Source organism: Pelophylax lessonae, assembly GCF_965119305.1.
Source record: "Pelophylax lessonae genome assembly, chromosome: 4".
NCBI lineage: Eukaryota > Metazoa > Chordata > Amphibia > Anura > Ranidae > Pelophylax > Pelophylax lessonae.
Window position 1 is genome coordinate 299145777 of NC_138771.1, and position 24889 is coordinate 299170665.

The 24889-nt window shown below is 45.3% G+C and overlaps 1 protein-coding gene across 1 annotated transcript in view; it reads left to right on the forward strand.

Moving 5' to 3' along the window:
• APPL2 (adaptor protein, phosphotyrosine interacting with PH domain and leucine zipper 2) overlaps positions 1-24889 on the forward strand; it is a 150201-nt gene that overhangs the window by 37928 nt on the left and 87384 nt on the right. The window contains exon 5 of the mRNA XM_082253113.1: positions 22885-22972. Within this exon, the coding sequence (XP_082109239.1) occupies positions 22885-22972 (88 nt within the window). The remainder of the gene's footprint in view (positions 1-22884; positions 22973-24889) is intronic.

Here is a 24889-nt window from a genome sequence, read left to right on the forward strand (position 1 = left end):
TTACCTTTGCTGGAACTAAGAGCCCAGCCCCTAAAAAAACAACCCAACACCATAATCCCCCTTCCACCAAATTATTTGGAGCAGTGCACAAAGCAAGGTCCATAAAGACATGGATGAGCAAGTTTGGGGTGGAGGAATTTGACTGGCCTGCAGAGTCCTGACCTCAACCCGATAGAACACCTTTGGGTTTGATTAGAGTGGAGACTGTGAGCCAGGCCTTCTCTCCAACATCAGTGCCTGACCTCACTGGCTTCTGGAAGAATGGTCAAACATTCCCATAGACACTCCTAAACCTTTTGAACAGCCTTCCCAGAAGAGTTGAAGCTGTTATAGTTGCAAAGGGTGGGCCAACTCAATGTTGAACCTTAGGGACTACGACTGGGATGCCATTAAAGTGCATGTGCGTGTAAAGGCAGGCTTCCTAATAGTTTTGGTAACAGAGTGTAAATCCTGTATTTTAAATTCTTGCTTGCAGCGCTTTTCCATAAACTAGGTTTTATATTGACTTGCAGTGTGACTCTGAACTTAATAGCAAATTTGACTACTTTAGGAAAAGCCAATTTTCTAAAACAGCCCCTCTCTCCTTTAGCTCTTTTGGCCATGCCTTGTTACTGTCGGTGTTGGCCCAGCTCCCCCACCCTTTCAGTTCACCTTCTTATGTAAGGTTTTGTGTATCAGCTAAGGGAGGAGGTGAGGGAAAGACTATAGGGTGTCACTTGAGTTACAGCTGTAATTCTGATGGGGCTGCTGACATTGCATCCAAGATGATGGCACCCAGCAGCAGTATCTGTGTTTTTGGATGGCTCCTTTTTACAGGTAAATAACACGCACAAAATATGATAAATTCACATATCTTATGTATGGGAAGTTTGTTCTGGAAACGTATGGTCTAGGCCGGTCTCGAGGTTCTCTTACAACGTTTCTTTTAAATGGTACAATCTGTAGAAAACAAAATTCGTTATTCAGTTTTTAAATGCCTACTATATGAAGTATATGTATTTGCGTGTACATGATTTCAAAAGACTGACCATCTTATATCGGCTTGGAGTTTATCTTGTGTATGGTTTTATGTAATGGAAAGGGAAGACAAGGTATAAGCTAAAAAAAACGATTTAACAGCATGTTTAGTGGTAAATGTGAAATTGCAGTTTACACCTCCACCACCAGATACTAGTTGGACATCTCAGCCTTTAAAATAAATCAATGACTAAACGAATGACACATTTCTGTTTGTGTTCTGCCAATTATATTGTTTGTGTTGGGCTGTGCAGCATATACTTGTATTATATGAAAAGCACCACACAAAAAAAAAAAAAAACATGCTAACCACTTTTCTATTGGGGCATGTTTTTTAAATTTTACACACACATTAACCACTTAAGCCCCGGAAGATTTTACCCCCTTCCTGACCAGGGGGTATTTCGCAATTCGGCACTGCGTGATTGTAACGGACAATTGCGCGGTCGTGCAAAGCTGTACCCAAATTAATTTGACGTCCTTTTTTTTCCCACAAACAGAGCTTTCTTTTGGTGGTATTTGATCACCTGTGCGATTTTTGGATCATGCGCTATAAACAAAAAAAGAGCGACAATTTTGCAAAAATAACAATATTTTTCACATTTTTTTATATGAAATTCCCCAAAAAAAAATGTAAAAATCTAAATTTTTTAACATTTTAGGCCAATTTGTTTTCTGCTACATATGTTTGGTAAAAAAAAAATCGCAAAAAGCGTATTTTGATTGGTTTGCACAAAAGTTATTGCGTTTACTAACTAAGGGGAAAGATTTTTGTCATTTTTATTGTTTTTTTTTAACGAGTAATGGTGGCGATCTGCAAAATGTTTTGCAGTACTGCGACATTGCGGCGGACAGATCGGACCCTTGACTGACATTTTTGACACTTTTGGGGGTACCAGTGACATTACTACAGTAATCAGTGCTATACATATGCACTGTTACTGTAAAAATGACACTGGGAGGGAAGGGGTTACCTTTATTGGAGAGGGAGGGGTTAAGTGTGTCCCTAGAGGCGTGTTTCTTACTGTCATTGGATGTGGCTGTGTGTGTAACAGCACAGATCAACGGTCCTACATAGCAGGACAGAGTGATCTGTGCTTTTACAGGCGGCTTTGTTTACATTAGCCGCCTGCCTTTCCCCCTCTCTACCCGATGATCGCAAGTGACCGGCGGACACCGGGTCCGCCGGTCACACGCGCCGGCTTCTTTGGGTACGAGCGGGGGCAGGAGCGCGCCTCCGGCGGCGCGCTCGCCCCCTATTCGCTCCCAGGCTAGTGACGTACCGGTACGTCACTTTACCTGGGAGGGGCTGACCGCCACCGTATATAGTCGGGCGGCGGTCGGCAAGTGGTTAAAAAAGAGTATTTTTTTAAATAGGAAAAATAAGCCCCTATACAATTGAATCTTTTCTGAAAGAATAAAAAGGTAGTAGTTATAATTTTGAATGTTGCACAATATCTGTGCAACTGTTTATCGAATATCTTTAAAAAAAAAAAAAAAACCCTAAAATTAATTTACCACAGTCCTGGCCTCCTCAGAGGAACGGGAGAGCCCAGGAGCCACTGTGCGTGGCACCAATGGGGGAGGTGACACCTTTACAATACTGTAAGAGTGATCTGTGACTCTACAGCTACCCAGATCACTTTTACGTGAAACCCAGAGTCTGCTGAAAAAATCAGCACCAGCTGCAGCCATGAGCTTTTTTTGACGCCTTGACTACCAGGACGTTTATAAACCTACTTTTGTAAGGGGTTAAATGTGAATTTCAGCTTACATCATGTTAATTTTAAAAGAGCCAAAAAGTGCTAGTGGTCCCAGCTGATTTCTGTTTCAATAGTTTTTTTTTATTGATTTTTAACAAACAAAGAAAACAATGTCTTTAAGAAGTACAAAATCGAAAACCAATTACAATGTCATTGTAAACCTTCATCACACGGTCCCAGCTATTTTAATGTATTTAGTTTGCGGTAAAGGAGGTACTCCAGAAAGGAATGGAAGAGGTTTAACAGCTAGCAGCTTATTTCACGCGGTCTCTGTCTTGTTGATGAAATTTGCCATAACTTCCTGTTCTGGAGTGCGACAGGAAGTAAGAACAAACCTCTATAAAGCAAAGAGGATTGACCTATTAATACAGTTGCTACCAGAACTGGTGTCCCCATTGAAAGATTTACCATCAATACTTGTTCTGGTAACATCTGTAAAATGTTAGGTTTCTCATCACTTTCTGTCTGTGACAGAAGTAATCAGAATTACTATTACAGATTGGTGCCTCTAGAAGCCCTCAGTATCAGTTTCCTGGGTTTACACTCTGTAGTCAGGTGCTGGCAGAGAACACCTTGCTCTATCATACACCATACAATACAAGTATTGCCACACACTATATTCTACTCAAGTGTGAAGTAAATAAAAAAGAAAGGCTTCAGCTCAAATCTCTGCCCATCAGTCATGCCCCTCTGACATGTTTCACCCACATCACGGATCTGGTGGACAGATTATTGGGTGGGCTGGGGAGGACACGGCTGTCATGGTACACGCTGGTACCAATGACAAAGTTAGAGGAAGGTGGAGAGTCCTAAAAATGATTTCAGGGAGTTAGGAGCTAAGTTGAGGAGTAGGACCTCTAAGGTAGTACTCTCAGAAATACTGCCTGTACCTCGAGCCACACCAGAGAAGCAGCAGGAGATTAGGGAAGTTAACAAGTTGCTGAGAAGCTGGTGTAGTAAGGAGGGGTTCGGGTTCCTGGAGAACTGGGCTGACTTCTCAGTCGGCTACCGGCTCTTTAGTAGGGATGGACCAGGTTTATTTTTTTGCGATACCACACTGCTTTACTTTAACTGACAATTGCATGGTCATGCAATGCTGTAACCAAATTTGTAATTTTTTTTCCTGCTAAATTTTTGTTTGTTTTTTTTTTGTTTTTTTTGTGCTATAAATAAAAAAGACAGACTGACATTTAAAAAAAAAAATATATATACAACCCCCGCCCCCAACCCGCCATTCACTGGGAAGATCAATGTGCTGCTGTCTCTCCTCCCCCAGCTCTCTGATCTCCTTATGCAGCTGAAAACAGAGGATATGGGATTACTTCTAAAAAAGAAAAAGAAAAAAGTTTTTATATATATATATATATATATATATATATATATATATATATATATATATATATAATATTATATTTTTATTTATTTATTTATTTTTACTTTCTGCTATAAAACTTATCCATTAAGAAAATAAAAAATATAAAAAAATCAAGTTTTTATTAATTTAGGCCATGATGTATTCTGCTACGTTTTTGTTAAAAAAAAAAAAATCCCAATAAGCATATACTGATTGGTTTATGGGAAAGTTTATCTACAAACTATGATATAAAGTTTTGGAATTTTTTTTTATTTGTTTATACTAGTAATGGAGGCGATTAGCGACTTATAGTGGGATTGCAATTGTAAGGGATCAATCGGACACTAACTGAAACTTTTGACACTTTGCGGGAACCAGTCACACTAATACAGTGATCAGTGCTAAAAATATGCACTGTCCCTGTACTAATGACACTGGCTGGGAAGGGGTTACACATCTAGGGCAAGGCAATCAAAGGGTTAACTGTGTGCCCAGCCAGTGTTTTTGTGTACTGTATGTGCTGCTTTTACTTGGGGAAAAAATGGATTTTATTTCCCTGCTTTGCAAGGACACAAAATTCATCCCTTCCTGCCGTAAGAACAGAGATCTGCCTTGTTTACATAGGCAGAGCTTTGTTTTTTTAGTCTCTGCCTGACGATTGGTGGGTGCCAGGGGAAATCTAGTACCCACCAACCACAGATCGACTTCACAGAGATAAGGTGGTTCTTCGCCCCTGTCCATCGGTCCTCCCAAAGGTTGTCTCTGATTTTCATTTGAATGGAAACATTGTGTTGCCTTACATAGAAACATAGAATGTGTCGGCAGATAAGAACCATTTGGCCCATCTAGTCTGCCCAATATATCTGAATCCTATGAATAGTCCCTGGCCCTATCTTATATGAAGGATAGCCTCATGCCTATCCCATGCATGCTTAAACTCCCTCACTGTATTTGCAGCTACCACTTCTGCAGGAAGGTTATTCCATGCATCCACTACTCTCTCAGTAAAGTAATACTTCCTCATATTACTTTTAAACCTTTGCCCCTCTAATTTAAAACTGTGTCCTCTTGTGGTAGTTTTTCTTCTTTTAAATATGCTCTCCTCCTTTACCGAGTTGATTCCCTTTATGTATTTAAAAGTTTCTTTCATATCCCCTCTCTCTTCTTTCTTCCAAGCTATACATGTTAAGGTCCTTTAACCTTTCCTGGTAAGTTTTTTCATGCAATCCATGTACTAGTTTAGTAGCTCTTCTCTGAACTCTCTCTAGAGTATCTATATCCTTCTGGAGATATGGCCTCCAGTACTGTGCACAATACTCCAAGTGAGGTCTCACCAGTGTTCTGTACAGCGGCATAAGCACTTCTCTCTTTCTACTGCTCATACCTCTCCCTATACATCCAAGCATTCTGCTGGCATTTCGTGCTGCTCTATTACATTGTCTTCCCACCTTTAAGTCTTCTGAAATAATTACTCCTAAATCCCTTTCCTCAGATACTGAGGTCAGGACTGTGTCAAATATTCTATATTCTGCCCTTGGGTTTTTACGCCCCAGGTGCATTATCTTGCACCTATCCACATTAAATTTCAGTTGCCAGAGTTCTGACCATTCTTCTAGTTTTCATAAATCCTTTTCCATTTGGCGTTTCCCTCCAGGAACATCAACCCTGTTACATATCTTTGTGTCATCAGCAAAAAGACAAACCTTACCATCGAGGCCTTTTGCAATATCACTTATGAACATATTAAACAAAATTGGTCCCAGTACAGATCCCTGAGGTACCCCACTGGTAACATGACCTTGTTCTGAATGTTCTCCATTGACTACAACCCTCTGTTGTCTGTCACTCAGCCACTGCCTAATCCACTCAACTACCTTTCTTGTGAATGGGCATGACATTTGCCAATTTCCAATCTTCCGGGACGACTCCTGTTACTAATGATTGGTTAAATAAATCTGTTAATGGTTTTGCCAGCTCACCACTAAGCTCTTTTAATAATTTTGGGTGTATCTCATCAGGACCCTGTGACTTATTTGTCTTCACTTTAGACAGCAATCTTAGAACGTCTTCCTCTGTAAAGACACATGCATCAAACGATTCATTAGTCATCCTTTCAAGTGGAGGTCCTTCTCCTTCTTTTTCTTCTGTAAAAACTGAACAGAAGTATTCATTAAGGCAGTCGGATAGCCCTTTATTCTCTTCTACATACCTTCCGTCCTTTGTTTTTAATTTAGTTATTCCTTGTTTTAATTTCCTTTTTTCATTTATATATCTGAAGAATGTCTTATCCCCCTTTTTCATAGACTGAGCTAGTTTTTCTTCTGCCTGCGCTTTAGAAGTTCTTATAACTTGCTTGGCCTCTTTCTGCCTAATCTTGTAGATTTCCTTATCTTCATTGCTCTGGGTTTTTATAAAATTACAAAATGCTAGCTTTTTATTTTTAATGATTTGGGCCACTTCTGCTGAGTACCACAGTGGTCTCTTCCTTTTTTTGCTTTTACTGACAAGTCTAATGCAATTTTCTGTTGCCTTCAATAATGCACCTTTTAAGTAGTCCCATTTCTCCTGGACTCCATGTAATCCGTTCCAAGTCTGATAAGGACTCATTTATGACTAATTTCATTTTTGAAAAGTCTGTTTTTCTAAAATCTAAAACTTTTGTTTTTGTGTGGTGTGACTCTTTCACAGTTCTTATGCCCCGTACACACGTGCAGATTATCTGCAGACTTTTGTCTGCAGACTTACCTTTTCTATGTAGTGCAAGGGCCTGCCGGATTGCATACAAATTGAAAGTGTTTAGGTTTGACCTCATATTATATGGTTTTGGTAAGTCTGCAGACAAAAGTCTGAAGATAATCTGCACGTGTGTATGGGGCATTATATTAAACCACACTGACTGGTGATCACTAGATCCCAAGGTTTCGCCTACAATGACATCATATACCGAATCCCCATTTGTGAATACCAAATCCAAAATGGCCTCCCTCCTTCCCTGTGTCCCAGGCCGAAACATCGGAAGGAAATTGCCTTGCATGCCTTGGATGTGATCTGGGCAATTAGGGTGTACCTGGCAGCTACAGAGTCTTTTAGGAAGTCAGGCTCACTATTTGTGCTCATGGATGGGCCTCGAAAAGGGTTGTCCGCTTCCTCTGTGACCATTTCCAGATGGATCAGACAGACGGTGATTCAGGCCTATTCCATCAAGTGTCAGGTTCCTCCTTCCCCTGTCAAGGCGCACTCTACTTGGGCGCTCAATGCCTCCTGGGCCTTCCGTCATCAGGCGTCAGTGACGCAGAATTGCAAGGCGGCCATCTGGTCGTCGGTGCACACTTTCACAAAGTTCTATATAGTGGATGTGTTGGCATCTGTGGATGCTTCTTTTGGCCGCAAGGTTTTGCAGGCTGCTGTTTAGAGGATGTGATCCTCTTTGAAGGGTGTATTGTTTTTTTTCCGGTGGGCTCCAGTTGTTTTGGTTAAGCTCCTGTTGCCTGGTTGGCTACTGTTTAGCCTGGGAAATGTTTTTTCTGTTCCCACCCCTCATGTTTAACACTGCTTTGGGACGTCCCTATGGTTATAAAGATCAGGAGCTGTGTCCGTCATTGAATGAAAGAAAAAATGGGATTTCTCTTTTGTTCATTGACTGACACCGCTCTTCATCCTCATGACCATAGTGTTATGCTGCCCCCTACCGGAGTAGGACACTAGGCAGAGAAAAGCTTGAGCACGTCTATGGGGCAGTTCCTGGGGGTATACTCCCACTTCCTGCTATAGGTATTCAGTTTTTTTTCTGCCTAGTCAGGAGTAAGGACCTAGTTACTTGCTGGGATCACTGGTCCTAGCTATTTTTTCTTTTTAAATGGAATTTTTTCTTTCTTTTTATTATTTTTGTTCCTGTGAGAATCTACTATCAACTGCCGGACTGGATGACGAACTGTGATGGCTAGAGAGCGTGTGCAGACCGCAGATCCGCGCTAGGTCGGCCGTGACATAGTCCCACTGAACAGGAGCTGGCCTGTGAGTTAAACATCTCGCGAGTGCGCATACGAACTGGCTTTGGCGTTTCCTCCTGGCACCCACATTTTGATGGAGTGTTGCCCTGTCTGGAGCAGTGCCACCCTGTTCCTGGTGTGGTAAGTAGCTGTCCCCCTCTACCCCTGGCGAGGGTATTGGGGCGGGCTTAGGACCCTCCCTGGGATGGCCAGACCCCCGAGTTCCCCTCCTTCCCAATCGCGTCTCCCCTCCCTCCAGCTTGGTGGTCTCTGTGGCCCCCATCTGCCCATCCACCCCCTGGGGCGAACATACCTTTTTGAGGGTGCTGCCATGGGGGTGGGGAGGAGCGCGCCGCTGGTGGCCAAAGTGATCGCCCCTTGAGGGGAATGGGCCTGGTGGGGGTGCCTGTCTGGGCCCCCCTCCCTGTTGGGACCTGTTTTACAACCTTGGGACCCCCCTGAGCTGCGTAGCGCCGCTCGGAGCTGCCATTTTCTTGTGGACTGCTTAGCTGCTGATCAGCAGCCATGTTTGCGTAGCCTCGCCGGCCATTTTCCTATAGTTTCCGATTGAATAAAGCGGCGGCCATATTTGTGGAGCTCAGATGGGCGGTGATTTGGCAGGGGGAGTCCTCAGCCTCTAGTGCTAATAGCCAGACATGTCTTTTACTGATCGCCACGCACTGTGCAGAAGCTTCCTGTGAGCTGTCCAGTGGTGGTGAGTGCCTGAGACTCCCTCTTGCTGCTTTACAGCGGTAGTGCTGTGCTGGGCCTTGTGGTGTGGACAGCACGGTGAGGTGTCCCTTACAGTGTGTTCTTGTTTCACTTGTGCAGTTTTCCCTCTCCATCAAGGAGTCACTGAAAAATATTTCACCACCTGATCCACTCTGAGGATGCGGGACCCTCCGGGGCCCCACAGCTGGCTGCGCTGACAGTGGTCTTGAAGTCCTTGGTGTCCAAAGTGGATTTGGTCCTGGGTAAACGGGCTATCAAAAAGCATCCCTCGATTTCACCTGCTTCCTCGGTCTCTTCAGATCCAGGGTCTGAATTGGCCGTCGCAGATGCCAGTTACCCTTCGGGGTCTGCATCCACGCACCCCGCGTGCTCAAGATAGTAAGGATGACTCCTCTGTTCCTCTAGTCGCACATGAAAAGGTGCTAGTGGATTCACTGATTGTATCAGTGCGGGAAACCTTCCATTTGCAAGATGTGACTGATGCAGGATCAGAGGCACGGTTCACCTTTTGTCACCCACAAGTCCTACAAAGCGGCAAGGGTGTTCCCCTTTCTTGCCTTCTTTGACCATATTGTCTCAAAACAGTGGGGGGTCCCCAAAACGCACCTTTGCAATCCCTAAGCGTTTGGCAATGCAATACCCTCCTTGAAAAATGGATGGTACCTCCTGTAGTGGACTCTCCGGTTTCAGGGTTGAATAAAGCCATGGTTATACCGGTAGAAGAGTCTCCGGTCTTCTCTGATCTGGCTGATAGGCAGTCGAAGGCCTTGACCCGCCATATGTTCACTGTGGCTGGGTCGGCACTTAGGCTGGTATTTACCATCACCCTGGTGTCACAAGCTATGCCTGAAAGGGCTAAAGTTATACGCCAGGACCTAGTTACATAGTTACATAGTTAGTGAGGCTGAAAAAAGACACAAGTCCATCCAGTTCAACCTATGTGTGTGTGTTTGCTTTTAACCGTACATTGTATACCCCTGTATGTTGTGGTCTTTAAGGTGTCCATCCAATAGTTTTTTGAAACTATCAATGCTCCCCGCTGATACGACTGCTTGCGGAAGAGAATTCCACATCCTTACCGCTCTTACAGTGAAGAACCCCTTACGCACTTTAAGGTTAAACCGCCTTTCCTCTAGTTTTAGTGAGTGGCCACGTGTCTTATTGTATTCCCTTACTCTAAATAGTTTGTTCCTTATGCTAGGGTCGCCAGTACAGTATTTGTACATTGATATCATATCCCCCCTCAAGCGTCTCTTCTCCAGAGAGAACAAGTTCAGTGCTTGTAGTCTTTCCTCATAGCCGATGTCCTCCATTCCCCTAATTATTTTTGTTGCCCTTCTCTGGACTTTCTCCAGTTCCAGCACATCCTTCCTGAGGACCGGTGCCCAGAACTGGACAGCATACTCCAGATGTGGCCGGACCAGAGTCTTGTAGAGTGGGAGAATAATCTCTTTATTTCTGGAGTGAATCCCCTTTTTTATACAACCCAGTATTCTGTTGGCTTTGCTTGCAGCGGCTTGGCATTGCATGCCACTTCCAAGCCTGTTGTCTACCAGTACCCCCAGGTCCCTTTCCATCCTAGACTCACCCAGAGGTTCCCCCCCTAGTGAGTAGCTTGCTTTCTGGTTTCTGGCCCCCAAGTGCATTACTTTACATTTTTCTACATTAAATCTCATCTGCCATGTAGTTGCCCACCCCGTTATTTTGTTCAGGTCTGCTTGCAAGATTTCCACATCCTGCATAGAAGATATTGGCATGCCTAATTTAGTATCATCTGCAAATACTGAGATTGTACTAGATATCCCCTCCTCTAGATCATTTATGAATAAATTAAACAGGATTGGTCCCAGGACAGAACCCTGGGGGACCCCACTTTCCACACCCGCCCAATCCGAGTACTCCCCATTAATCACCACCCTCTGTACTCTCCCCTGGAGCCAGTTCTCTATCCAGGTACTCACCTTATGGTCCATACCTACCTTCCTTAGTTTGTACAGTAAGCGTTTGTGGGGAACGGTGTCAAAGGCCTTTGCAAAGTCCAGATACACCACATCCACAGGCTTACCTTTATCTAAGTGGCAGCTCACTTCATCGTAGAAGGTTAATAGATTGGTTTGGCATGAACGATTTTTCATGAATCCATGCTGATTACTACTTATAATACCGTTTTCATTACTAAAGTCTTGTATGTGGTCCCTTATCATCCCCTCCAAAATTTTGCAGACTACAGATGTTAGGCTGACCGGCCTATAGTTACCCGGGATATATCTCGGCCCCTTTTTAAATATTGGTACCACGTTGGCTTTTTTCCAATCAGCTGGCACCATACCTGTCTGTAAACTATCCTTAAAGATCAAGAATAATGGTCTGGCAATCACCTGACTGAGCTCATTTAGAACCCTTGGGTGCAAGCCATCCGGTCCCGGGGATTTATTTATGTTAAGTTTCTCTAGTTTAGCTCTAAGTCTGTCCTCTGTTAGCCATGGCGGCACTTCCTGAGGTGTATTATTTAGTTCGGCCTTACAAGCGGGGTTCGTGTAGCCCCCCGATTCCTTTGTGAAGACTGAAGAAAAGAAATTATTTAACACTTCCGCCTTTTCTCTGTCCTCAGTGGCCATTTTTCCTTTATCATCTTTTATGGGGCCAATGTGTTCTGGCCTCGCTTTCTTACTGTTTATATACTTAAAGAATTTCTTGGGGTTCTTTTTACTCTCCTCCGCTATATGTCTCTCGTGTTCTATTTTAGCCGCCCTGATTTCATCTTTACATTTCTTATTACACTCTTTGTAATGCTTAAATGCTGCCAATGACCCCTCAGTCTTGTATTTTTTGAAGGCCTTTTCTTTAGCTCTAATATACATTTTTATGTTGGAGTTTAGCCACCCAGGGTTTAGTTTTGCTCTTTTAAATTTATTTCCCTGTGGAATGCACTGGCCCACCCCCTTGTTAAGTATGCTCTTGAAGCACTCCCATTTTTCCTCCGTGTTCTTTGTTCCCAGGGTTCTATCCCAATTGATATTTTCTAGCAGCGAGCGCAGTTTAGGGAAATTGGCTCTTTTGAAATTCAGTGTCCTTATATTACCCTTGTGTTTCCTATTACTGTAATTAATACTGAAACCAATTGACCTATGGTCACTGTTCCCTAAGTTGTCCCGTATTTCTATATCCGTGAGCAGGTCTGTATTGTTGGTAATCAGTAGGTCAAGTACCGCATTGTTTCTTGTCGGTGCATTCACCATCTGACCCATGAAATTGTCCTGCAAAACATTTAGGAACTGCCGAGCCTTGGCTGAATGCGCGGTTCCTTCTGCCCAGTCTATATCAGGATAATTAAAGTCCCCCATTATAATGACATTTCCCATCCTTGCTGCCAATCCTATCTGTAACATGAGGTCCACCTCACCCTCCTCCCTCTGGTTTGGGGGCCTATAGCATACGCCCAATATTACCTTCCCCACCGTGCCTTTCCTTTGAAGCTCTACCCATAGGGATTCTGCCTCGTCCATAGCTCCATTATTAATATCATCCCTCATATTTACCTGTATACTGTTCTTAATATACAAACATACCCCTCCCCCTTTTTTACCCTCTCTATCTCTGCGATAAAGGGAATACCCCTGAATGGTCGCCATCCAGTCATGAGAGCTGTCAAACCAAGTCTCAGTTATCCCCACAAAATCTAAGTCCTCCTCAAACATCAGCAGCTCCAGCTCTCCCATCTTGTTGGCCAGGCTTCTGGCATTGGTATATAAGCCTCGTAATTTTGATGTTTTTAGGCTGCTCTCTTGATTTTTCCCCGTACCCACCCTGGGTATAGGGGCTCCGAACACCCTACCGCTAATGCCCCCATTTCTGCCCTCTGAAACTTGCTTTCCACTGGCTAATTCTACATCTGTACCCTCCCCCCCATTCCCTAGTTTAAAAGCCCCTCTAACTTTTTGGCCATCCTCTCACCCAGTACGGCTGCACCCACCCCATTTAGGTGCAATCCGTCCCTACCAAAGAGCCGGTGACCGACTGAGAAGTCGGCCCAGTTCTCCAGGAACCCGAAACCCTCCTTACTACACCAGCTCCTCAGCCACTCGTTAACTTCCCTAATCTCCCGCTGCCTCTCTGGTGTGGCTCGAGGTACCGGTAGTATTTCGGAAAATACTACCTTGGAGGTCCTAGTCCTCAACTTAGCGCCTAAGTCCCTGAAATCGTTTAGGACTCTCCGTCTTCCTCTGCCTATGTCATTGGTACCCACGTGTACCATGACAGCTGGGTCTTCCCCAGCCCCACCCAATAATCTGTTCACCCGATCCGCGATGTGCCGAACCCGAGCGCCCGGCAAACAACAGACTGTTCGGCGCACACGGTCTATGTCACAGATTACACTGTCTGCCCTTCTAATAATTGAGTCCCCTACCACCAGCACCTGTCTTTCCTTTCCCTTTCTCCCGGTCTCACTGGAGGAGTTCGTCCCCTGGCAGCTAGGGGCGTCGCTCTGCTCCAGCAATGCTGGTCCCTGACTGGTTTCCCCAACATCACACAACGGGGCGTATCTATTGGGGTGCTCCAGCCCAGGATCAGCCTCCTTGACTTGTCCCCTTCTACCCCTCCTAACTGTCACCCCTCTGCTCTGCTCTGATGCCTGCACCTCCGATACTCCGCCCACCTCTGTGCAGGCCCCTGTCTGCACCTGATTGGTACAATCCTGGCTCTCCTCCGGTATGGACATTCGTCTCAGTGTTGCCAGCTGCTTCCCTAGATTCAGGACCTGAGCTTCCAGGGAAGCAACGTGCTCACATTTTGCGCATTTGTATTCGCCCTCGATCACATGACCGAGGAACGCATACATATCACAAGATGTACACCGAGTCGCATCCCCACACCCGCCGGGCATTGTACCTACTATCTAATCTAATGGGGATTCAGCGATTTAAGTCTATCCTATGTGGCTATTTCCTGGCTTCCTAACGCTACCTTCTCACCCTCTGGTATTCCACTCCACTCACTTGACACCGGTCAGTCACCCAACACTCACAATCTCACAGCCCGGTCAGACACACAACACCGAGTCGCACAGCCCGGTCAGACGCACAACACCGAGTCGCACAGCCCGGTCAGACGCACAACACCAAGTCGCACAGCCCGGTCAGACGCACAACACTAAGTCGCACAGCCCGGTCAGACGCACAACACTGAGTCGCACAGCCCGGTCAGACGCACAACACTGAGTCGCACAGCCCGGTCAGACGCACAACACCGAGTCGCACAGCCCGGTCAGACGCACAACACTCAGTCGCACAGCCCGGTCAGACTCACAACACTGAGTCGCACAGCCCGGTCAGACGCACAACACTGAGTCGCACAGCCCGGTCAGACGCACAACACTGAGTCGCACAGCCCGGTCAGACGCACAACACTGAGTCGCACAGCCCGGTCAGACGCACAACGCTCAGTCGCACAGCCCGGTCCGACACACAACGCTCAGTCGCACAGCCCGGTCAGACGCTCAACACTCAGTCGCACAGCCCGGTCAGACGCACAACGCTCAGTCGCACAGCCCGGTCAGACGCAAAACACTAAGTCGCACAGCCCGGTCAGACGCACAACACTGAGTCGCACAGCCCGGTCAGACGCACAACACTGAGTCGCACAGCCCGGTCAGACGCACAACACTGAGTCGCACAGCCCGGTCAGACGCACAACGCTCAGTGGCACCGCCCGGTCAGACGCACAACGCTCAGTCGCACCGCCCGGTCAGACGCACAACGCTCAGTCGCACCGCCCGGTCAGACGCAAAACACTCAGGTAGTGATAGGTACTCCCAGACACTCAGGTAGCAACAGGTACTCACAGATACTCAGGTACTCACAGATACTCAGGTACTCACAGATACTCAGGTACTCACAGATACTCACAGGTACTCACAGGTACTCACAGATACTCAGGTACTCACAGATACTCACAGGTACTCACAGATACTCAGGTACTCACAGATACTCACAGGTACTCACAGGTACTCACAGATACTCACAGGTACTCACAGATACTCACAGGTACTCACAGATACTCACAGGTACTCACAGATACTCAGGTACTCACAGGTACTCACAGATACTCACAGGTACTCACAGATACTCACAGATACTCAGGTACTCACAGATACTCACAGGTACTCAGGTACTCACAGATACTCAGGTACTCACAGATACTCAGGTACTACACTACACCCTCAGTCAGTGTACAATCTCAGTCACCAGTCTTACTTACCTAGTGTATGTCCCTTTAAGTCTGACTCTAGCAGTTCCTGGCTGCTTTTCTTTTTTTTTTTTTTTTTTTTTTTTCCCTCAGACGGTCAGTCTCCGCTCTGCACCCGCCTCCCTCTGTCACTTCCCGGTCAGCCTTTGCTCGCTATTCTCCTCTGCTCCCTCTCTGTCTGGGGGGGGGGGGTCCGCACCACTCGCCGCCCGCCGCAAAAAGGGGGGGGGGGTTTACTGTTCGGCTCGCCACCCGCAACAAGAGAGGGGGGGGGGTTACCGACCCGCTCGCCGCTCGCTTCTGGGGGGGGGGGGGTCGGGGTTCGAGCGCCGCTCCCCGCCGCTGCTCTCCTGGGGGGGGGGGGGGTTATTCACACGCGGTCACGCACACACTCTCCTCTCTCCTGCACGCCCTGACAGCCTCTGATCCCGCGCTCTGCTCCACAGCACCACCTGCTGGCTTCCTCCTTAGTTTGTGGAGCTGGCGGACCAATTGTTCCAAGGGCTACAGTTTGTCTGTGATGCCTCTTTGAACGCCGCTCCCTTGATTTCTAGACTGTCTGTCTCTGTCTCTGCGGTGGTCCTTCGGCGCATTATCTGGCCGAAATGAAATTTGCACGGTGGTAGTATCCCTACATCAGGGGGACTTTTATCGCATCCATCGACATCAAGGACGCTTACCTTCACATCACATTTGTATCGCTCATCAGCACTTCCTCCGCTTTTCCAAAGGCGAGGAGCATTATTAATTTGTGGCATTACCCTTTGGTCTTGCCTCCGCTCCTCAGGTCTTCACAAAAGTGTTGGCCCCAGTTCTAGCATTACTGCATCAGCGGGGGATCGCGATACTGGGGTACCTGGACGATCTGCTTTTGCGGGCTTCGATTGCCCTGTTGACCAACTTGGAGATCACTTTGCAAACGCTGAGGGAACTTGGGTGGATTCTGAATCTCCAGACGTCTGCTCTGGTTCAGTCCATGAGCCTGGAATATTTGGGACTGACTTTGGACTCGGCCGGTTGCAGGGGGGTGATTCAGCTTCTGCTGTCCAGCAGACGGTCATCTCTTCGGACTTCGATGGGGGTGCTGGGCCTGATGGTGTCTACCTTCGAGGCGGTTACATTTGCACAGTTCCACACAAGATCTCTGCAAAAGGAGATTCTGGTGAAGTGGAAAAAGGATCCCCAGTCTTTGAACAATCTGATCATGTTGAGCCAGAGAACAAGGGAGTCCCTGGTTTGGTGGCTTCGCTCTCCGGCACTTCTTCAGGGAAAATCTTTCTTCACCTGTACTGCGCAGTTGTCACCACGAATGCCAGCCTATCCAGGTGGGGAGGCATTCTTGGCACAGATTGTGCTTAAGGGGTCTTGACCCTGTAGGAGTCCAAGCTACCAATCAATATACTGGAGCTTCGCGCAATCAGGCTTTGCCTGGATCATTGAACAGTTCGTCTCCAGGGATGTGCGGTACAGAGTCAATCAGACAATGCCACGGCCGTGGCTTATGTCAATCACCAAAGGGGCACGAGAAGTGTTTTGGCGGCTCAGGAAGTAGCCGTTATTCTAAGATGGGCAGAACGGTTCATTCCAGCCCTCTCTTCTGTACACATTCCTGGGGTGGAAAATTGGCAGGCGGACGATCTCAGTCGACAGGCATTGGACCAGGGAGAATTGTCACTTCATCTGGAGGTGTTCAGTTAGTTGTGTCTCCGGTGGGGGACTCCCGAGGTGGACCTGTTGGCCTCTCACCTCAACAGAAAAGTTCACAGGTTTGTGGCACAGGCTCGGAACCCTTTAGCCGACGCCACGGACTCCCTAGTGGCTCCCTGGAGTCAATATCGTCTGATATACGCCTTTCCTCCTCTCAAGCTTCTGCCGCGACTCCTGCGCAGGATTGAGGCAGAAGGGATTCCAGTCATTCTAGTGGCTTTAGACTAGCCTCACCGGTCTTGGTACGCTGATCTGGTACAGCTGGTCGCCGTGGTTCTTTGGAGACTCCCTCTCAGGGTAGATCTGCTGTCTCAAGGACCGATCTTCCATCTTGCTTTACAGTCACTGAAAAACTGGCATTTTCACTGTTGAAAGCCAGGGGGTGAAGGATAGAGGGTTGTCTGCTTTGGTTATTCTTAGACTTTTAAAATCTAGAAAGTCTACTTCCAGGAAGATTTACCATCGTACTTTCAAGATGTACATTGCGTGGTATGAGTCTCTTGGGGTTCACCCTCACTCCTTTTCGGTCGCTCGGGTCTTGGCTTTCCTCCAGCAATCGGTCGAGTAACGTTTGGCTCTTGAGTACCATCAAGGGCCAGGTCTCGGCCATAGCGATTTTTCTTTCAACATCTGTTGGCCTCACAATCCTTGGTGCGTACCTTTCTCCAGGGAGTGAGACACTTGGCTCACCCGGTGCGGTCTCCATTGCCGCCGTGGGGCCTCAACTTGGTGTTGTCAGTTTTTCAGAAACCTCCCTTTGAAAATATTCAGGAGATTCCCCTGTTTACGTTGTCCCAGAAGGTGGCCTTTTTGGTGGCTATTACTTTGGCATGCAGGGTGTCTGAGCTGGCGGCGCTGTCTTGCCATTCACCTTATCTAGTTGTTCACAAGGATAAGGTGGTTCTTCGACCATGTTCGTTCTTCCTTCCGAAGGTCGTCTCAGATTTTCATCCGAATGAAGACATTGTGTTGCCTTCCTTGCGTCCTAAGCTTAAACATCCTAAGGAAGTTTCCCTGCATTCTCTGGATGTGGTCCGGGCAGTCGGGGTGTATCTGGCAGTTATGGAGTCTTCTAGGAAATTAGACTCCCTATTTGTCCTCACAGATGGACCTCGCAGGAGGCTAGCTGCTATTTCCAGATGGATTAGACAGACTGTGGTTCAGGCTTATTGTATTAAGGGTCAGATTCCTCCTTTCCCTGTCATAGTGCATTCTACTCAGGGGTTTAGTGCCTCCTGGGCCTTCCGTCATCGGGCGTCAGTGGCGCAAGTTTGCAAAGCAGCCAATTGGTCGTCTGTGCACACATTCACAAAGTTTTATAAAGTTGATTTGTTGGCATCTGCGGATGCTTCTTTTGGCCGCAAGGTTTTGCAGGCTGCTGTTTAGAGAATCGTCCTCTTTGAGAGTGTTTGTTTTTTTTTTTCAGGTGAGCTCCAGTTGTTCTCAGCTGAGCTCCATGTTTCCTGGTTGGCTATGTTTATCCTATAGGAAGTTGTTTTTTTCTGCTATTCTCACACCTCATGTTTGACACTGCTTTGGGTTGCTCCTACAGTCATGAAGATCAGGAGCTGTGTCCGTCAATGAACGAAAGAGAAAATGGGATTTTTGACTTACCATAAAATAGATTTCTCTGATGTTCATTGACGGATACAGTACTTGCTCCTCTTTGGAGTTGTTTTTTTTTTTTTTTTTTCTTCTAAAACTGCTTGTTACAAAACTGAATAACTAAAGCAGGAAGTGGGAGTATACCCCCAGGGACTGCCCCATAGGCGTGCTCAAGCTTTTTTCCCTGGCTAGTGTCCTACTCCTGTAGGGGGCAGCATAACCCTATGGTCATGAAGATGAAGAGCTGTGTCCGTCAAAGAACATCAGAGAAATGGATTTTACAGTAAGTCAAAAATCCCATTTATTGACTTACTGTAAAATCCATTTCTCTGATGTTCATTGACGGACACAGCATCCTTCCTTTGTGGAGTTGTAATTCTTCTGACACTGCTGGTAACAAAACTGAGTACCTATAGCAGAGAGAGGGAGTATAACCCCTGGGACTGCCTATAGGCGTAGCCAGATTCTTTTTCTGCCTAGTGTCCTACTCCTGTAGGGGGCAGTATAACCCAATGGAAATGGTATTTCCTTTATTTGCAGGGCATTGTTCTCCCTCAAATTCTATTTATTTGTATTTTTTTGAAAATGGAAGACTAAGACTAAGGCTGGCCATACACTATACAATTTTCTTATTCAATTTCCTTTAACTATGTAGTGCAAGGGCCTGCCTGATTGCATACAAATTGAAAGTGTTTAGGTTTGACCCTATATTACATGGTTTTGGTAAATCTAAAGGAAAGTTGAACAAGAAAATTGTATAGTGTATGGCCAGCCTAAGGCTGGCCATACATGTTCAACTTTTATTGTACAATTTTCATTTAGATTTACCATAAACCACATAATATGAGGTCAAAGCTAAACAAAGCTTTCACTTGTATCCAATTAGGCAGGCCTTTGTACTACATAGTTGAAGGTAAATTTCAAGAAAATTGTATCATGTATGGCCAGCCTAAGGCAGGCAAAACATTATGCAATTAATTAAATTACTTAATTCCCCTATCAACAGTTAGTGTTGACGGGGGAATCCCTCTCGCGGTGCTATAGCCACCTGCAGTGATTGGGCGAAAAAAAACAGACAGACTGGTTGTACTAAAGTCACTTGATTAATCGACTTTGGTACAGCCACACTGCCCATAAAGGGATCGAAATTCAGCTGACTTAAAAAAATGTGTCAATCTCAGGGCTAGATGGACAGAAATTCAAGGGTAAAACATCTCCTATATGTGAATTTCACCCGGCATGGACAAATAGTGGAAAATAAGACTGTCCCTATGTGTGTTTTTTTTTTTTTTTTTTTTTTTTTTTTTTTCTTTTCCTGCTGGATTCGTCATTTTTATTTTGCCCCTTGCCTGAAATGAGGACATTGGCTTTGTGTTCTTACAAAGTATAGTACTAAAGAATGGTACAATGTAATTACGTCTTATCGAACAACTTCATCAAAGCTGTAAGACTTTGTGGCTGCTAGTATTACACAACCTATATGTGAGACCTTGTATTCTTGGAAGTTGCTTTTCAAAGCATTATTATCCAAGCTAAAAATCGTGTGAAATAGATAAATGAGCACCTGTGATTTTAGGATGACCATCCAGCCCAGGTAATCAATATTATGGATTAGAAAAGTGCAGACTTTGAGCACGGAGCCTGCTGTGCAATCACACCCACAGAGTACAATATTATGATCAATTCTCAATACTTGAGGTGAAAATGATTTCCAAAGTTAGCGTTTAGGTGTTTTCATTAAAGTATAACTAAAGTCAAAGCTTTATTTTAGATGCGGATAGAGTGATGAGAGGTTAGAACCCCTGTGGAGTTATTCCTATGCCCCATGAGGGAAATTCACTCACCCTAAATGTCCTGATCACCAGTGTCAACAGGAATAAAAGTGAGGGTAAAGCTAAAATTTTGAGTTGCCACCAGAACAGGATCAAAGGAGAAATCTTCCAACAGGGACACTTGTTTCTGTGACTGCTGTCTAAGGGCTCTTTCACACGGGCGTTCCGTATGTCCGTTTTTCATCCCATCCGTTTGCAGATGAAAAACGGACATAATGTATCTCTATGTAAATACGGATGTCAGCGGATGATTATCCGCTGACATCCGTTTTTCGTCCGTTACGTTCAGTTTAGTTTTTTGGAACGGAAGAGAACCCTATTTTTTTCTTCCGTTCAAAAAACGTAACGTACGCAAAAACTGATGTCAGTGGTGTCATCCGCTGACATCCGTATTTACATAGACATACATTATGTCAGTTTTTCATCCGCAAACGGATGGGATGAAATACGGACCGGATGACACAAGTGTCATCCGTGTCCGTTGCAAAAAAAAAAAAAAGGACCTGATCGGGCAAAAAAAAAACTGAACGCTCGTGTGAAAGAGCCCTAAGAGGGGATTTCCCTGATGCTGGAAAGATTATTATCTCACTTCCTATTGAGTCCACAGGGCAGGAAATGAAAAGACATGCCCTAATGAGACACAGATATTAAACATGAAATATTGCATTTCCATGCTATCTATGCTATCCACCCCCCAGGAATATATTTTGATTCAGAACTCCAAAATCTAAGATGAAAAGTAAATGAGCCAGAGAAATTACTCAGTTTATTGGATTGATCAGTCCATGGTTTCAGTCAGCAAAAGCAAGCCTTTAAGCTCCGCTTGTCTGCCTCCTCCCCCTCTCCAGTTCCCCATTTGGCACTTTGTGGGGGGGCGGGTATCTGGTTTTGACAGGCGACCTCAGACGAAAGTTCAGTCCTCGCCGAAGCTGGGCCATTAAGAAAGCACAGCACGACTCGCTCTTGTACAGTAGGAAACTGGCTGTAATGCCGCAAGGCTTCATTGCAGGTTTCCCTTCCCCAAGATGGTAGCGCCAGCACCCGAGAGCTGATTCAAGAATCTGCTTGGGTGAGGACACCGCGGGATCCCTGGACAGGTAAATGCTGTAATAGTAATTTTTTTGTGGGGGCTGGGGGGTTGGGGCTGGAGCTCTTTGCTTTAAGGTGGGCTCGTTCGATTAGGGGATCAGCAACCTTTTCCACATTAAAGGGTCTATTTTATGAATGTTTTCACACAAGTATCACACAACTTTCAATCAAGATTTACAAAGTTAATCCTGCAAGGAAGTTGTGTTAAACTTGTGTGAAAACAAGATCCTTAAGTGTCATAGGTATAGTTGGGTATAACTATAGGTTAGGTTGAAAAAAGACAAAAATCTATCTTGTTCAACCAATCGTGTTCCACAAGCATTAGACCACTTTCGTGCCAGTAATCTTCTGTTATTTATTTTTTACACTCCTAGATGTACCACTAATGGCAAGTTATACTCATGAACTATATAGAGTTCACCTTGCCCTTAGCAGCACAACTAGAAGTGTAAAAACACATAATACATAAAACATGTTTAGTCCCAATGCATGCACTTCAGACCATTGGTTCAGCCCCAATGCATGCACTTCAGACCACTGGACCAGCCCCAATGCATGTACTTCAGACCACTGGACCAGCCCCAATGCATGCACTTCAGACCAATGGATCAGCCCCAATGCATGCACTTCAGACCACTGGACCAGTCCCAATGCATGCACTTCAGACCACTGGACCAGCCCCAATGCATGCACTTCAGACCAATGGATCAGCCCCAATGCATGCACTTCAGACCAATGGATCAGCCCCAATGCATGCACTTCAGACCAATGGATCAGCCCCAATGCATGCACTTCAGACCTATGGCTCAGCCCCAATGCATGCACTTCAGACCTATGGCTCAGCCCCAATGCATGCACTTCAGACCTATGGCTCAGCCCCAATGCATGCACTTCAGACCTATGGCTCAGCCCCAATGCATGCACTTCAGACCTATGGCTCAGCCCCAATGCATGCACTTTAGACCACTGGATCATCTCCAATGCATGCACTTTAGACCTCAGATCAGCTCCAATGCATAAACTGCGGACCACTGATCAGTCCCAAACCCTGTATCTTTAGAAATGAAGAGTATTGCTGTAAAGTTGCATGCACGCTTTTTTTGCATAGTACCAAATGCCAGTGGCAGGCTTTCAGTGATGTCAGGGAGCTCGGTGGTCCAGGCATTGTAAATAACAGCCTAGTGAACTGTCAATTACAGCCAGAGGCAGCAGATGGCTGCACAAATGGCATTACATGCCGAGGGTTGCCATTGCCTGCTTTAGATGTTGCTCTGTGAATCCTTTGTCATATATTAAATGTGAATTAGTGAAGCAATGATTGTATACCAAAGCATAACAAACATTTTCTAAAAACTTATAAACAAAGTGTTAAAGGAAATTGACTCACAAGCATTATCTTGTGTTTTTTAAAGAAATGAAATGCTAATGACATGTCAAAATGGCAGAGTTTTGAAAAATAGCACAAATCACACAAAGTGCTAACACAGACATCACTCAAGTAATTGTAACTTTATAATCACCTGAAATATTGGCTTTCATTCTTTTTGCAGCTTAATGTACTTCATACAGAACTGGCAAAGCAGCTGGCAGATACAATGGTGCTGCCGTTAATTCAGTTCCGTGAAAAGGACCTAACAGGTAAGGTAACACAAAGATTTATGCACTTAAAGCAGGATTTCACTCAAAAGGGGAAGTTCCACTTTTCAGCACCCCCCCCTTCTTGAATGTTTATATATATATATATATATTTTTTTTTTTTGGGGGGGGGGGGGCAGGGTACCTGGGTTTGAAAGGAACCATTCCTACTATTACCTAACTGATCCAAGCAGAGGTTTTCCCCAGCCCCCCCCCCTTTGCCCACAGCCTTCTGGGACAAATCACAGGTCCCAGAAGCCTGTGGGTCCATTCACAAAGTGTAGCGAGAAGCTGGCTGTAAAGCTGCAGAAAGTCACAGCTGGCATCCCACGGTTATCATGTCAACGCCGGGGACCTGAGGACAATGCTGGATTCCTGGACAGGTGTGTATCCTTTTATTAAAAGTCTGCAGCTACAGTATCCTCTTAAACAACCTAATTTTATTAATAAATGCCAAGATTACACACGAAAATTGTCTGTCTAAAGCCTCGTACACACGGGCCTAATGCTGGCTCGGCATAGGCCGGTGCAATAGAAGCCGTCCGACATTTAGCCTGTGTGTATGGCAGCCAGTCCGACAGAAGCTTCTGTTGACGGCTAAGAGTGCTGACTGGAGTGTTCTGGCGACAGGGCCGTCCCCCTGTCCGAACACAATAGCTCAGCAGGGGAGATCACTGTACTAACATCGGTTTGTTCGTACAGTGGCTCCGAACTGAGCTGTCAGCGCTGGGTTGAATGAAAAAAAAAATGGTGGCGTGTACTAGGCTTAGGCATATATTAGTCGAGCAAGGACCAAATAGGCCTTACAAACTTCCAGATTGCAAACAGTTATATGTGTACATGGCCAATAAAAAAGTAAACATCAAGGATGATCCAATTGCCAGAACTTCTCCAGTGTCCATATGTTGCATCACCATTCAGTATAGCAAACCTAAACCTGGGAGGTGAGCAAGTAAGGTAGTTTAACAATCCATATAATTAAGTCATTGATCCAATGCTGAGTATATCAAAAAAGATAAAATGAAGGAATAAGAAAGCGAATAATAATGAGAAAGAAAGAACATTTTCAAGGCAAGTATCCTAACCTAACAGGGATTTCTGTCCCGGGACATGGAAACTGTTACTGGTAAAAACAATACAAAGAGTCACTCCACACAAGAACTAACAAGCTGCTTTCCAAACTTCTCCAAAATCCATAATTTAAGTAGAAGGGCAGTTTTCCCCTCCCTAGGGGGGGCGAGAGCGAGTCAGCAGTTCGGCTGGATCAGTGACCCTGAGGCATAATGTAGCCAGACAGCCCATATCTTACTAAAGCTCTCAATTTTTCCTCTACAGGTCACTAGGAAAGTTTCTGCTTCCACTATATGTCACTTTTTTGACCCAGTCCCTTCTAAAAGGACCTCAGGCAACTTAATTATTTTTACTTTGTTTTATATACTAAACACAGATCTAAATGTTTGTTGAAAATATGTATGTGGGCTCCCATTTAACTGGTAAATTTTAATACTCCTTTGTTTCTGGAGATCTTGAATAAATGTGTGCAGCATCTCTGTGGCTGATTTTTCTAAAGATTAAAGTGGCTAAAGAGATATCCTTAAACCACAAAGCCAGCAAACCTTAACCAGGTACATATTTTACTTCTATGCTGGCAAGGTTTTTTTTGTTTTGTTTTTTTGACCGTTATTCATTTTTTATACAATAAAATGCAGGGTAGCTGTGCAGCACATAGGTTTGAGACATAAGGCACTGAAAAGTGGCATAACCGCAGAAGTCATTCAAAAACAAACATCACAACCGGCTTGCCATGCCTGCGGGTGGCACGGAGCTGACCCCCACTCTTCACTTTTCACTTTTCTGTCTTTTTTTTTTTCCTCCTCCCTCTCTCCTTTTCCTTCCTCCCTTTCTCTTTCCTCATTTCTC